Source organism: Gymnoscopelus microlampas (genome assembly GCF_963454915.1).
Source record: "Gymnoscopelus microlampas genome assembly, chromosome: 8".
Classification (NCBI taxonomy): domain Eukaryota; kingdom Metazoa; phylum Chordata; class Actinopteri; order Myctophiformes; family Myctophidae; genus Gymnoscopelus; species Gymnoscopelus microlampas.
The window spans coordinates 20606956-20620690 of NC_139945.1; the positions used below are offsets into that span (position 1 = coordinate 20606956).

At 39.8% G+C, this 13735-nt stretch overlaps 2 protein-coding genes across 2 annotated transcripts; one reads left to right on the forward strand and one right to left on the reverse strand.

The window, feature by feature from the left end:
• On the forward strand, positions 1-3302 carry LOC311050188 (uncharacterized protein). The gene is made up of 3 exons (XM_084064169.1): positions 1-76; positions 501-725; positions 1015-3302. The coding sequence occupies exons 2-3, from the start codon at positions 510-512 to the stop codon at positions 2908-2910; spliced, it is 2112 nt and encodes a 703-aa protein (XP_083920295.1). The 5' UTR covers positions 1-76; positions 501-509; the 3' UTR covers positions 2911-3302.
• A 287-nt stretch (positions 3303-3589) lies between these two features.
• Positions 3590-11933, reverse strand: LOC311050814 (uncharacterized protein). Its single transcript, XM_084064978.1, has 8 exons — positions 11663-11933; positions 9579-9677; positions 8170-8398; positions 7882-7949; positions 7216-7341; positions 6754-7012; positions 5416-6161; positions 3590-4734 (listed from the first exon to the last, which is right to left on the reverse strand). The coding sequence occupies exons 1-8, from the start codon at positions 11816-11818 to the stop codon at positions 4468-4470; spliced, it is 1950 nt and encodes a 649-aa protein (XP_083921104.1). The 5' UTR covers positions 11819-11933; the 3' UTR covers positions 3590-4467.
• Between the last annotated feature and the right edge of the window lie 1802 nt (positions 11934-13735).

A 13735-nucleotide genomic window follows, 5' to 3' on the forward strand; every position in this document is an offset into this window, starting at 1 on the left:
GGCTGTCATTGCATACTTTTTGCAGCTTCGCAGTTTGCGGCAAAGTACATTCTAAACCATAGCCTCCTCATCAATGGTAAGTGTTGATTGGAAGCAGTTATTAGTGCTGAATTATTACCAAACTAAGATGGAAAATTATCATTTCTAACTTTCATTAGATGAACGTGCACAGACATTTTACTATTGTCTCTTTTTATGAAATATGCTGATCATGTGAATTTAACCGTATGAAGGACATTTTACCTTAATATTTTCTATGCTCTGCTTGGATACACATTTTTTTAATTATATAATTACATTCTGGTTATTATATTATATTATTATTATATATTATATTATGGGTTACAATTAGTTATTTGTGTCCTTGAATATTCATATTTTCTCAAATGGCCATATCCCTCTGGACGGGAACTCTTCAATTTACTTGATTTCTATTCCATGTGTCCATATTTCTATTCCATGTGTCCATGTCTATACTTACATGATCGATACGAACTCAGCTGTGAGCCATGCTAAAGCTTCTAAGCCTGACCTTCCTGGCCCTGTTGGTGTCAGTGTCAGCCCTCTGCCCCCCACCCTGCCAGTGTCTGGACAACCTGACCGTCATCCTCTGTCCAGGAAAACAACTGGACAAGATACCAGAGCTGCCAAAAGGCACAGAGAAGCTGTATGCCTCCTACAATGAGATACAGGACCTGGCCTGGACTGGGCTGGAAAATCTGCAGGTGTGAAACATACATTAACCCCTTGTTTTCAATGTTTTTGATGTCCCTATTTCAGACATGTCATTGTAGGCTAATATTATTAGAAGTTTTAGCTGATCTACAACCTTTTGGCAACACGTTGTGAGCTTGTAGATTGGCCATTTTTGCTATTTGATGTACAAGTATACAAGACGTATATATAGGGTTTAAATGGTAAATGTATTATTACAATATGCATTAATATTATATATTGAAGTACACAATTCACAAGCCCTGGTGCTCTGCTCTTGTTTTTTTTTCTTATCTCTAGGTACTAGACCTCACCAGAAATCATATAAACTTGTCCCTCTTCTTAAATCCAATTTGGCCCAATATGACCCGACTGTCCAAACTCTTCCTATCTGGGAACAATGTGGGGCCAGTACAACAAGGTGTGTTCCAGAACCTCCCTGTCCTAACCATGTTGGATTTGAGTACCAACCACATTGAAGATCTACCAGTCGGATTCCTCCACGGACTGGGCAATTTAAAGACACTCACTCTGACTTGGAACCAGATTCAAAGGCTGCAAGTTGGTGCATTTGACGGAGCCCCTGCTCTCATCGACCTGCACCTCAACGGTAACAGTATATCACAAATAGAGGAGGGTGTGTTTGAGAACTTGATTGCATTAGAGAAACTAATTCTGTCCCGGAATAGGCTTGAACAAGTTAGGAGGGGCGGTTTCAGAGGACTGGGCCATCTCCAACACCTGGATCTGAGTAACAACCTTTTGATGTCTGTCCCGTTTGAGGCGCTGAAAGAAGTCACCAACCTCAGCAGTCTGTACCTGCAGACAAACAGCATCACAGTACTTGAAAAAGATTCTTTCTCCTCTCTAGCCCAGCTTGTTGATCTAGATATTAGCAACAATAAGCTGACCACAATTACTGCGGGCTCATTAAGAGGCCTGGTTTCACTGAAAAAAATAGACTTCAGCTCCAACCTCATACAGTTGCTCTCCTCTGCGGCCTTCAACAACCTGATTAACCTCAAACTCCTTGATATGTACCACAATGCACTGACGTCACTGCCAGTGGGTGTGTTCCTGAACCTAACCAACCTAACTGAGCTGCACCTGGACAGCAACAACATCTCTGTTATTGCAGTTGAGGGTTTTGACTCATTGACCAAGCTCAGGGAGCTCCAACTGTCCAGCAACCATATCCGAGAGCTTCGTCCTGGAACTTTCTCCAAACTCAGATCCCTTCGGAAGCTCTACCTGGACAATAATGCTGTAATCCAGCTTCCCAAAGGACTCTTCCACAAATTGACCCACCTTAGAGAGCTCCTGCTAGCCAATAACTACATCAGGTCAATGCATCATTCCGTCTTCAACAATTTGAAGACTCTGCGTTCTTTGAAGCTATCTCACAACCGTCTCTCCTCTCTTCACTCGGACCAGTTTGACAGCCTCATCAGTTTAAAGGAGCTACACTTGGATGACAACCACATATCCAGGCTCCCATCGAGGCCGTTTGCTCAGCTTCGGAGTCTGAAAACACTGCATCTAAATAATAATGCTCTCTCCGAACTGTCTCCTGAAGACTTTGTGGATTTGGCCCAACTGAGAGAGGTCCATCTAGGCTTCAACCAGCTCAGTCACCTCCCTGCCAACATCTTTCGCTTCCTCTCTCAACTCCGCAGGCTCCAGCTACAAAACAATCACTTGGCTGTTTTACAACCCCAGCTCCTTTCACCACTAACAAAGCTAACAGAACTTAAATTAGAGAGCAATCGGTTGAATAACTTACACCCCAGTGTGTTTCAGGGCCTTGGAAGTCTACAGGTGTTGTGGCTACAATCCAACCAGCTAAGAGAAGTGGAGAATGGGACTTTAGGTCCATTGGAGGACCTTACTGCCATCTATCTGTCTGAGAATCTCTGGGATTGTAGCTGTGTGTCTATTCTCTACATTAGTTCATGGGTCAGGAAGCATGGAGAAAAGTTAGGGGACCAACCCACCTGCTTCATCTCTTCTTCTGCAGCATCCTCCACTCCTCCATCATCTCTCACCAAGGCCATACCCCTTGCAAAGCCATCTCTCTCTCCGCAGTCATTGTCAGAACATTGCATTAGGAGCCTCGCTTTTGTCCTCTCACTGGAATTTCCCCTGAAAATGTTGAACTTACTAACCAGCTTGGCTATAGCTTTCAGGATACTGTGACAGTAAGCAGCATTTGTTATTTCTTTGCCTTTTGTTTTTCCGTATCCCAAATACTTGTAAATCTCAAATGTTTTGACATTAGGGAGTGTCTAGGCTCTAAATGTTAATGACATCAGGTTTGTACTGCAGCTTATGGAGTTATTCTTGTTCACACAGGAACTGATTATCTTCAATGGCAAATTCTAGCTAATAAAGCAATATGCACTGTTTTTGTTTATTTTACCACAATCCCAATAATATTTAAATGTGTTGCTATTTCTGGGCAGATATTATTTGTTAGACATCTAATGGTGCGATGGAACGGTTAATACATTCTTTTAAGCAATTAATCCATGTATTCACTTTTGTTTTTAACCATACTGTATTAGGTTTCTACAATAAAATTGGGGTTGTAGCCCTTATGTTTGTACTTGTAGATATATTTGAGAAGTACCAAGAAACATTCCCAGTTATGTGTTGGCATGGCAATAAATACCTTGATGAGTCTGTAATTAAGAAGCCGATATGGGCAAACCATTATTAGCCTCTATTCCAGTAAAGTAGAAATGTATTTTCAGCATATGACCACTAAGTGTTGCTGTTCTCACAGATGGCGGTGTGTATTTAACAACCTGACATGTTCTCAATCTCACAAATCAATGAATTCCAGGAAAGAAAAGAAAAAAAGATCAGCAACAATTTCAATGGTTATATTCAATGTTTGGCTCAGTCACAATATTGAAATACATCAATACCAAAAAGTACATAATTTGATGAAAGGCAAAATAATATTCTTTAAAAAGTATCTTCAAAAGCAGTCAATTTCAGCACAAGGCAACTTGTAAATCAACAGATCTAAACAGTAACTCACAGTTACTATATAGCTACAGTGGTTGTGAAACCACACAAAAAATGAAGAATTACTTCAAGTTAGATCAGTCACATAAGTAAAAAGGGGTTTCCTTAAGGCTTACAGAAACAGTCCAAACATTGCTCAACATTCACTTAAAGCTCCAAATGTAGTTAGTCAGTCAGTTAGTGTTAAAGGAAATTAACACAAGCCACTAACCAAATTCTAGTAAACTTTGACTGGTCATCGCCGACTCTACCAGCCACTTGGTGAGGATACCACACTTGATCAGTGATGCTATTTCATGGTAAAAAACACATTTTATTAGTAAAATACTGAAAATTGGATAGTGAACATGGTGGACACAATAAAATACGTAATTCTGGCCTGCTTACAATTACGCTCCATGAATTAAAACTGAAGGTAGGCCATGGAAGACACTCAAATAAAACAATTGCAATCCGCCTCTTGGTGGTGCTATACCTATTCCTAAGATCTACCTGCACCTAGTAATCGTCAATTCATTATTTCATGTATTCCACCAGTGAAAATCCACGCAGCATACAGTCACGTCTTATATTATAGTTAAGTCTAGACTGCCAGTCTCACTTAACATGAAAACAACACTCGGCAACCACTGGCACTACTTTTACAACAAACCTGCCAATTAACCTTATCAAACATCCACTGATTGGATAGAACAATGTAAATCAATTTAATCCACACAGTCATGAATAAATACACTTGTGATCCTTCAGGTTTCTTAGGTAGGAGAAACACTTGCCGCATTTATCGCATATGAACTGTTTCTCCCCGGTGTGTATTTGCTGATGGGCCTTGAGACTGTTGCCCTGGTTGAAGCTGCGTCCACACTGGTCACAGCTGAAGGGTTTTTCTCCTGTGTGAATACGCTGGTGTCGGTTCAAGTTGCCTGTGTTGCTGAAACGTTTCCCGCATGTGCCGCAAATGAAGGGTTTCTCTCCTGTGTGGACCACCTTGGAAATGAAAATAAAACATCAGAATCAGACATCAGATCGCAAGCAAGAGGCTGATGTAATTGGTTTTCTTATAAACTGTAATCCTATGTTCTTTATTTATAAATATCCCAAAGCATAGGACAGATTTGTTTTAGTTACTGTAGGTCCGTTTAGTTAAGTTAGGTTAGGTTAGATTAAGATATTTGAGTTAGTTATATTAGGTAATAGACATTAACTGAAATCAAACAATAATAGACAAATAAAGTATCAAGCAGTGGTGGAAAAAGTACTCAAATTCTTTACTTAAGTAAAAGTACCAATACTGCAATATAGAAATACTCTGTTACAAGTAAAAGTCCAGAATTCCAAATTTACTTGAGTAAAAGTACAAAAGTATTGGCATCAAAATGTACTTAAAGTACCAAAAGTTTTTTTTTAAATGTTGAAAATAGCAGATCTACAAGCTCACAACGCGTGTGAGCTTGTAGAACGTGTTTTATAATATAATAACTTATATCTGAAAAGTATATAAGTATTTGTTATATTTTTTAGTGGAGTAGAAGTAAAAGTATTGGAAATTGGAAATACTCAAGTAAAGTACAAATACCTCAACATTGTACTTAAGTAATAAGTACAGTACTTAATTACTTTCCACCACTGGTATCAAGTCATCTAATGAAAATAATGCAATCTAAGCACCTGATGTGATTTCAGGCTGCTGTGCTGTGTGAACATGCGACCACAGATGTCACAGGAGAAAGGCTTCTCGCCACTGTGGGTTTTCAGGTGGATCTTCAGGTAGCTGGAGGACTTGAAACTCTTTCCACAGAGTCCACAGCTGTGGGGCCGCTCTACCGTGTGGTGCTGCTGGTGCGAGCGCAGGTCGGTGATGGAATTGAGCTGGCGGCCACACAGGATGCAGGTGCAGGGGATGGTCGCCGTGTGTTTTACGAGGTGAGCGCGGAGCGAGTCAACGCAGGCCACGCTCGTGCCGCACACCACACAGGCTCGCGCATTGTCGCCCAGGTGCGACGTCTTCTGGTGCATCTTCAGGGCACTCTTCTGGATGAAACACTTCCCGCACGTCTCGCACCTGAAGGGACGCTCGCCCGTGTGGATCCTCTGGTGGCCTTTCAGCGTGTCGGCCTGGTTGAAACTCTTGCCGCACGTTTCACAGCGGAACGGTTTCTCGCCAGTGTGTATGCGGAGGTGCCGTTGCAAGTTGCCTTGGATGGTGAAGCTTTTTTCGCAGTACTGGCAGTTGTAGGCCCGCTCGCCTGTGTGTACCTTCTGGTGCATCTTCAGACCGTGGGCGCGGTAGAAGCTCTTGCCACACTGCTCGCAGCGAAATGGCCTGACCTCAGCATGGAGGCGTTGATGGTTCCTAAGCAGCTGTTTCAGTGTAAAGCCCTTCCCGCAGACATCGCAGGTATGGGGCCTCTCACCTAGACAATAGAAAAATTAAATATCTGTGTGTTAATATATCATGTGCACACGTGCGCGCACACACACACACACACACACACACACACACACACACACACACACACACACACACACACACACACACACACACAACAACAATGTGTTATAAGCATATGTACAACTTGCTTATAACACTCAGTAATTATAGTTAGTATGTATTCATAAAATAATTAATCAATACTATGCTTTATAACAGGGATGGGCAACTTTGTAGATGGTGAGGGCCACTACATTTCCACACTCACTCTGCATTGTTTATCCCCCCCCCCCCCTATTTTATACCTAGGCTATTTTGCGACGCGTTGTAAGGTTGTGGATCTGCTATTTTCAAACATTTCAGTACTTTTACTTTTGGTACTTTAAGTACATTTTGATACCAATACCTTTGTACTTTTGCGCAAGTAAATGTTCAACACCAGACTTTTACTTGTAACAGAGTACTTCTACATTGCAGAATTGATACTTTTACTTAAGTAAAACATGTGAGTACTTTTTCCACCACTAATTGGGGGTAAACAATTCAACTGAGCTGCACACACTTTTCCCGCTCACCTGTATGCAGCAACATGTGTGCATTCAGACTGCGCTGGAAGGTGAAGCCCCTCCCACACTGCGAACAGTGGAAAGGCTTCTCGGCGTTCGCTCCGTGCACGGCCTGATGGGCTTTGAGCTGGACGAGCTTGGTAAAGGTTTTTCTGCAGTGCTTACAGCTCAGAGACTGCTGGCCACGACGGGCCTTGGGCTTTACTACCCGTCTGGGTGGTCGGGCTGGGTATCCAGGGTCACGGTCCTCTGCATCCTCCGGATCCAGCTGAATGAAGGTTACGTGCCGTTATCATAAGGCTATATGCTAAGCGTTATACTGTTACCATGTCTTATTAATGTCATCAGGGTTCATACAGGACATTTTGCAGTTGTGTGGGTGTGTCTGATTAGATTATGAAGGATTGTAAAAAACAACAAGATAAATGCAATAAAGAATAAAATGAAAAAGAAGCAATAAATAAAGTCAACCTGGTAGTCTGGATCATTGTCATCGTCTTGTCCCAGGTCATCAGCGTACTGGCCAGACTCTGGAGAAGCCTGGTCAGGGAAGGCCTCTAACCCTTCTTCTTTTATTATCATTGTCCGGATACTGTCCTGAGAGACAGCAAATGATAGGGTTACACTTAAAAGATCCAAGAGAAAGAATTAAAAAACATGTTGACATATTGTTGGAGGAAGCTGACATATTTGTCCATCTCTTTGAACAAGACAGCTTTCTGGTATGTTGAGTGTGCCCTTCAGCAAAGCGCTTACTTCAGCAGCCCAAATATTCAACAATGCATTCTTACCAGTATTGTCTCGCTTTCTCAACAGCTACAACCTAACAGTAAACAGTAGGACCAATTGTAAAATTAGCTTAAAATAGGTCATTGGTAATGATCATAGCCTGGCTGGGACTGATATTTTACTGGAACTATTTCCCCTCACCTTGTATAAACAAGATATGAATAAATGTTATTGTCACATCACAGGTTTACAGGTGTAAAGAACTATTTTTTGCGCAAGGCGCAAGCTCCATCATTTTTGACGTTTTCAGAAAGGGAGAAGAAGTCAGTATTGAGGCTACTTTGATATATGTATATATTTCTATGCATATAAACGTAGCCTGAAAAACCTGAAGAATTTTCAATTTACCTCATAAGCTCTGCCCTTCCAGAGATGAACTATGGGGGACCTCTTCACTGCTTCACTGCTTGCTATGACTGGAAAAAAAAGGATCCAAAATAGTCCAAATTTGTGTAAGTGTGTTATGAGCAGAATTCAAACCTGTGACCTGGTCCCCAGAAGACCTGACCAAATGACAGTTAGCAAGAACAACCTCAACACATTGTAGACTATGCTAAATTACCTCAACACAAATGCAGCCAAATACTTAAAATTACAAGTCTCAAAGAAGGAATGTAAGAATAAGACACTCTTCACCTCTCCTCTTCCTCCCAGAGCGTTGGGTGTTCTGGAGGACAGCCTCTCCCTGCACTCCCTCACAGGTGCTCCCATTGGCTGGGACCCTGGGGCTCTGCTTGTGGCCCACACCTCCCTCCATCTCCTGTGGCTCTTCTTCACTACTGCGCTCCAGCAGCAGTCTGAGCTCCATCTCGGCTGCTTCCAATCTCCTCTTCAGGTCATCGTTCTCAGAGACTCCCTGAGTCACCTACGCATAAGGATTCGGAGTGTTAACCACACGGACCAGAGCGTCCCCTATTCTGGGATGAACATTTGCAGAAAATAGCAGATCTACAAGCTCACAACGCAATGCTATTTTCGGGCAAAGAGACTTGGTGTAGAGGGAAAGCAGTGGGGGTCGAGTATAGCCCCCCTGGGGACTCTGGTCAACGAATATAGGGTTTAAAACATTTAAACTTTAAATGGTTCATTTAACTCTGAAGGGTATACAAGTGTTACGGGTCCATTTGGTTACATTTGTATAATCTCAAGGGTTAAATTAACAATCAGGATGTATACAATGACAACAAAATAAACAATCATTATGCTACATATACATACGTAAAATGAATTTACACTTTACTTTTACAAGAACACATTTTGTTTTAATTTACTTTAATTGCACAAATTAAAGTTTTTAACCCATTAATAATTTATATCAGAAAGAATAGTAATTACCAATGAACAAAACAAAACATTTTGTCATTCTTTTTGCTTTAGATGGACTACTAAGTCTCTCTGGTGAGTTGCTGAACATGTCTTTTATACCACTGTTTCCCAAACAGTGGTTTGGGACTTGGGACCCATTTGTGGGTCGCGGAGTCGCGGACCGATTTTTGTGGGTCGCGAGTTAATATCCCCTTTTATCGTTTCCTATATTAAAAAAATATATATCTTATTTTGAAAGATTAATAAAGGTTTAAAGGTAGGGTAAGTGATTTACTTTGGTTAAAATAAGTGTTAAATAGCTCTATATTCTGATAGTACTCATTGCTATAGTGTGTTTGTTCAGTAAAAGGAGTCTCCCCAGCTCTTTATTAAACAGATAATGCATTTTCAGTGCTCTCTCCTGATTCACTTACCCTACCTTTAAACAAAAAAACTTCACAACTTTTAAATTAAAAACAATTCCAACATTTTCCATCTAAATCTAATGATTTCAATAAAAACATTAAAAAAACGTTTAAGAAGTAGTGAAAATAGCAGATCTACAAGCTCACAAGCGAAGATTTTGATCTGCTATTTTCACTAGTTTGGGTCCCGGGCAAATGTCTAATTTCTCTATTGGGTCTCGAGTTAAAAAGCTTGGGAACCACTGTTTTAGACCTTTTTTTGTTAATATATTCATTTAAATGTTCTCTAAAAATAGTAAGTGCTGGTGAACATACTTCTAGTCTGAGGTGAGAAGAGCTGTTGTGGAACAGTTCACAGATCTTCTCAACAACATCTCTTACCAGAGATGTCATGTAGACACCTAGCTGAATCACCTGTTGGGAATAACAACACGTTTACACTCAGAGTTAGAACTACACAATATGATAACACAATAAGTTAAATAACTGGATAATAAATATGAGCTTATTTTTGATTCAGATAAAACAAAATTCTGTATTTGAGTAAGAAATGCAGTCAAAACACTGTGTTGAACATGACATCTGTTGGACTGAATGATGATGCATGGGCTGAATGATATACATACAGTGAGTGTGATGATTATTACCTATGCTATGAACAAAAAGACAATGTGCATAAGCACAACCGCCTGTGTCTTAGCAAAAAGGAAAAGCTGCATGGCCTCACCATCACCACATAATTACATTTTGCCAGTGGTGGAAAGTAACTGTAGGCTACATTTACTCATGTACTGTACTTAAGTACAATTTTGAGGTATTTTTTACTTTACTGGAGTATTTCCTTTTACTTCTACTCCACTACGTCTCAGAGGAAAATATTGTACTTTTACTCAGTACAATTATATGAAAACTTTAGTAACTAGTACTGTATTTACTTTGTAGATTTTGATTATTACAAAACATAAATTAACCACTTCAGCCCTATATACATTTCGGCCATTTGAAAATAGGCGATACAAGCTGGCAATGAGTCTTGATGTGAGGCATTGTGAGCTTGTAGATCTGCTATTTTCAAAAGATTTAATACCTTTGAAAACTTGTGAAATGGGACAGTCTACCTAATGAGTACTTTCTACTTTTCGTAATAAGTACATTTGATACCAATACTTTTGTACTTCTACTCAAGTACATTTTTAATTCTGGACTTTTATTTGCAACAGAGTATTTCTATATTGTAGTAGCCTATTGATACTTTTACTTTTTTTTCAGCACTGCATTTTGCTGTGTATTATGTGAGCAATCAATCAACCACAATCAATGTGTATTATGTGATCAATCAATCAATCAATGTCACGGTAACGTGAAAGCATGTAGGCATAGATGTTCATAGACATACAACAAATAGAAAGGCCTAGGCCTTTAGCGCGTTTCAAAATGGCGTAGGCTACTAAAATGGTCTCGTCTTGATCAACGTTGGTTGGACCTTGATCAACCAAAGTAGCAGCTAATGTTTTATCCAGCATAAACACCGGGTTGCTGTCACAACGATTGTTTAATAGCTGCGATAGTAGTCATACTACAATATTGATAGCTTGCTAGCTATTCTAGTTCTATGATCAGCTGGTTGTCTAGACGCCAAACAAGGGAGGGAGCCCGGTAACCGGAACACTCGACCCAAAACACAGTCGCCCCCATTTCTTTCGCGGACCGCTCGCCATCAGCAGTTCTTGTAGCAACTCTTGTATTCGTTTTACTGAGGTTACAATTAGGAATACGTTTATGGTTAGGCAAGGCATAGTTTTACGGTTGGTTGAGGTTAGCAATAAGGCAATGTTTTAGGCATAGTTTTCCTGAGGTTACGTTTAGAAATACCTGGTGGCGACCATTCCGAGGATTTGGCCCCGGGGAATCTAGAGTTGCAATCTAGAGTTGTAATACCAACCCTTGACAGCCCACACATCCAAACAGAAAATTCTTATCTGATTGTATTAAATGACACTAAACTCAACAACATTGCAGCTGTACAGAACGCTTGAATTATCCTCTTTCTATCTGCAAACATTTTGTTTAATAAAATATAATCATAATAATAATAATAATGATATAATCAATAATAATCAGATAGGAGTTTTCTGTTTGGATGTATGGGCTTGTCAAGGGTTGATATTGCAACTCCAACTCTAGATTCCAGATATAAAAAAAAATAGGATCTAAGAGTTGCTTGTGGCTGGGGGCGAGCGCGTTTTGGGACGACCGTTCTGATATGTACCACAACACTCACATGGGACACGAGTCGCAGCAGTGGAGGATCGAGTTTGCAAGCCCAGAGCTACAATAAGTCAAAATGACAACAAAGGGAGTGACAAACACCTTAATGGATAATAACCACTTCAACAGACCTTGTCGCTGGGGGCTTCGCATGTGTTTTCAGTCGTAGATGATCGATCACCAGGACATGTTGCATCGGAGCCACCGATAACTTTGGTCATTTCTGTCACAGTGACACTGACCATCATGTCCAATATGGAGCCTACTTGTTCTTCCAATGCCGACATCCTGCAAACCCTAATATTCAGCTGAACATGGAATATTCATTAGATCAACGATTTTTTTATTACTACAATAACAACAACGACCAGACCAGGCAAAACAACTCCTCCAACCCCTTTACGTGACTTTACGTCACAGATTTATTTTAATTTTATTTCCGGTTCACAAAATACAACTTTCAAAATAAAGGCTTTCATGGGAATTGGCCAATCTTCGGTGCCAAATGTGGTGGAAAAAGTACTCATTTCTTTTACTTAAGTAAAAGTACAAATACTGCAATGTAAAAAGCACAGAGTACAGTTTAATACACATGCAATGCTAAGAGGATTGAACCCAAGAAAGCACTATGGCTTGGGAATGTTTTGTAAAATCTGTAAAAAACAAACAAACTAGTAACTTAAGTTTTCAAATAATTGCAGTGGAGTAAAAGTGTAATATTTGCCTCTGAGGTGTAGTGGAGTAGAAGTAAAAGTACTGACAATTTAAAATACTCCAGTAAACGTTAAAAAAAAATCCTCAATTGTACTTAAGTAAATGTACTTAGTTACTTTCCACCACTGCCACTGTGCCAATCAATCTATTTTTGGACAGTTCATCTGATCCAACATGCTTGTAGATGGGGCCATGGTCAATATGACCAGAAACACAAACACATAGGCCTAGATGTAAATGTATAGGCCTAATTGACTCCATGTACCACAGTGTCTATGCCTACGTGCTACACATTTTTAAATGATAGCCTTTCAGCATTAATTAATCAAAGTTTTTCCACAGCCATGTCTTGCCACCGACACCTTTCTATTGAGACATTTGGTGACCCCTGAATACCATGTCTAATGCATTATAAGCATACTCATAATGCATATAATCTGCTTATGACACTGTATCATTATAATAAGAACTCAAATACTCAAATGCTTTATAACAATAATCATATTTGACTAGCAATCAATCACTAACAGGATTTACCTTTTATTAATTGATTGCCTACTAAGGTAGGAAAAAGCCCAAATGTTATTTCAACATATTTCCTGGCTTCCACACTACAATTGCTCAACACAACATTTCATGACCTCATCTCATCAAGGTCTTTTATTCCACCAAAGCAATATTGAGGTAATCGTTATCCTGAAAATGTTTCTAAACAACACAATGTAATGAAATTAGAGTTCTTCACTTATTTTGGTGTATCATTAGGGAGGGCTTAATAGAAAAAAAGAGAATGTTTTTGATGTGACAGTGTTTCGGCCGGTCATTTTGCCCATTTCGCTTTATTCAGTTAATTAATTGTTTATAGCAGTTGCAAGTCATAACTGAGTATATAAATGAAGACATTCTGGTAGAACTGGGTGGCTAGATATTGGGTATTTCACTTTAAAACACTTCTTGTGGCATTTTAACATCTACTCTGGCTTTTCTGTACCCCGGACAGTTTTTAAGTTGCTTGATTTTATATTAACAGCATCTATTCCGATCGATCGACTTAAAAATTAATTCAAAGCCTTCCCACAGGCAGTTCCATCTAAACCAGCATTTTCCTTCACATTGATACTAAACAGCTTATTACATTAAATATGCATCATCACTTGTGACAACACAGTTGTGCTCTTTCAACTTTATCACATAGGCAAAGGTCTTGCTACACTTTAGACACAAGTATGGCTTCTTCTCTCCATGTACCCGCATGTGTGCCTTTAAGTTGCCTTCTTGACTGAAGTGCTTCCCACACACCTCACAGCTGAATGGTTTTTCTCCTGTGTGGAGTTTACAGTTTTTTGTTTGTATTTTATAGAAATTGACAAAACTCAAACAGTAGTCAATAGGTACAGACTGTTTTTACAATAACGAAGTATGCAGATCAAGTATACATACAGTACAACTATGGACAAACTAAAGATAAGCCATATACAACTACACAAATC

Coding starts and splice junctions, on each gene's coding strand:
- LOC311050188 (XM_084064169.1), top strand. CDS start 510: ATGCTAAAGCTTCTAAGCCTGACCTTCCTGGCCCTGTTGGTGTCAGTG. Junction 726..1,014: donor CTGGGCTGGAAAATCTGCAG/GTGTGAAACATA, acceptor TCTTATCTCTAG/GTACTAGACCTCACCAGAAA.
- LOC311050814 (XM_084064978.1), bottom strand. CDS start 11,818: ATGTCGGCATTGGAAGAACAAGTAGGCTCCATATTGGACATGATGGTC. Junction 9,678..11,662: donor GCGAAGCCCCCAGCGACAAG/GTCTGTTGAAGT, acceptor TATTCCCAACAG/GTGATTCAGCTAGGTGTCTA. Junction 6,162..6,753: donor ACACATGTTGCTGCATACAG/GTGAGCGGGAAA, acceptor TCTATTGTCTAG/GTGAGAGGCCCCATACCTGC.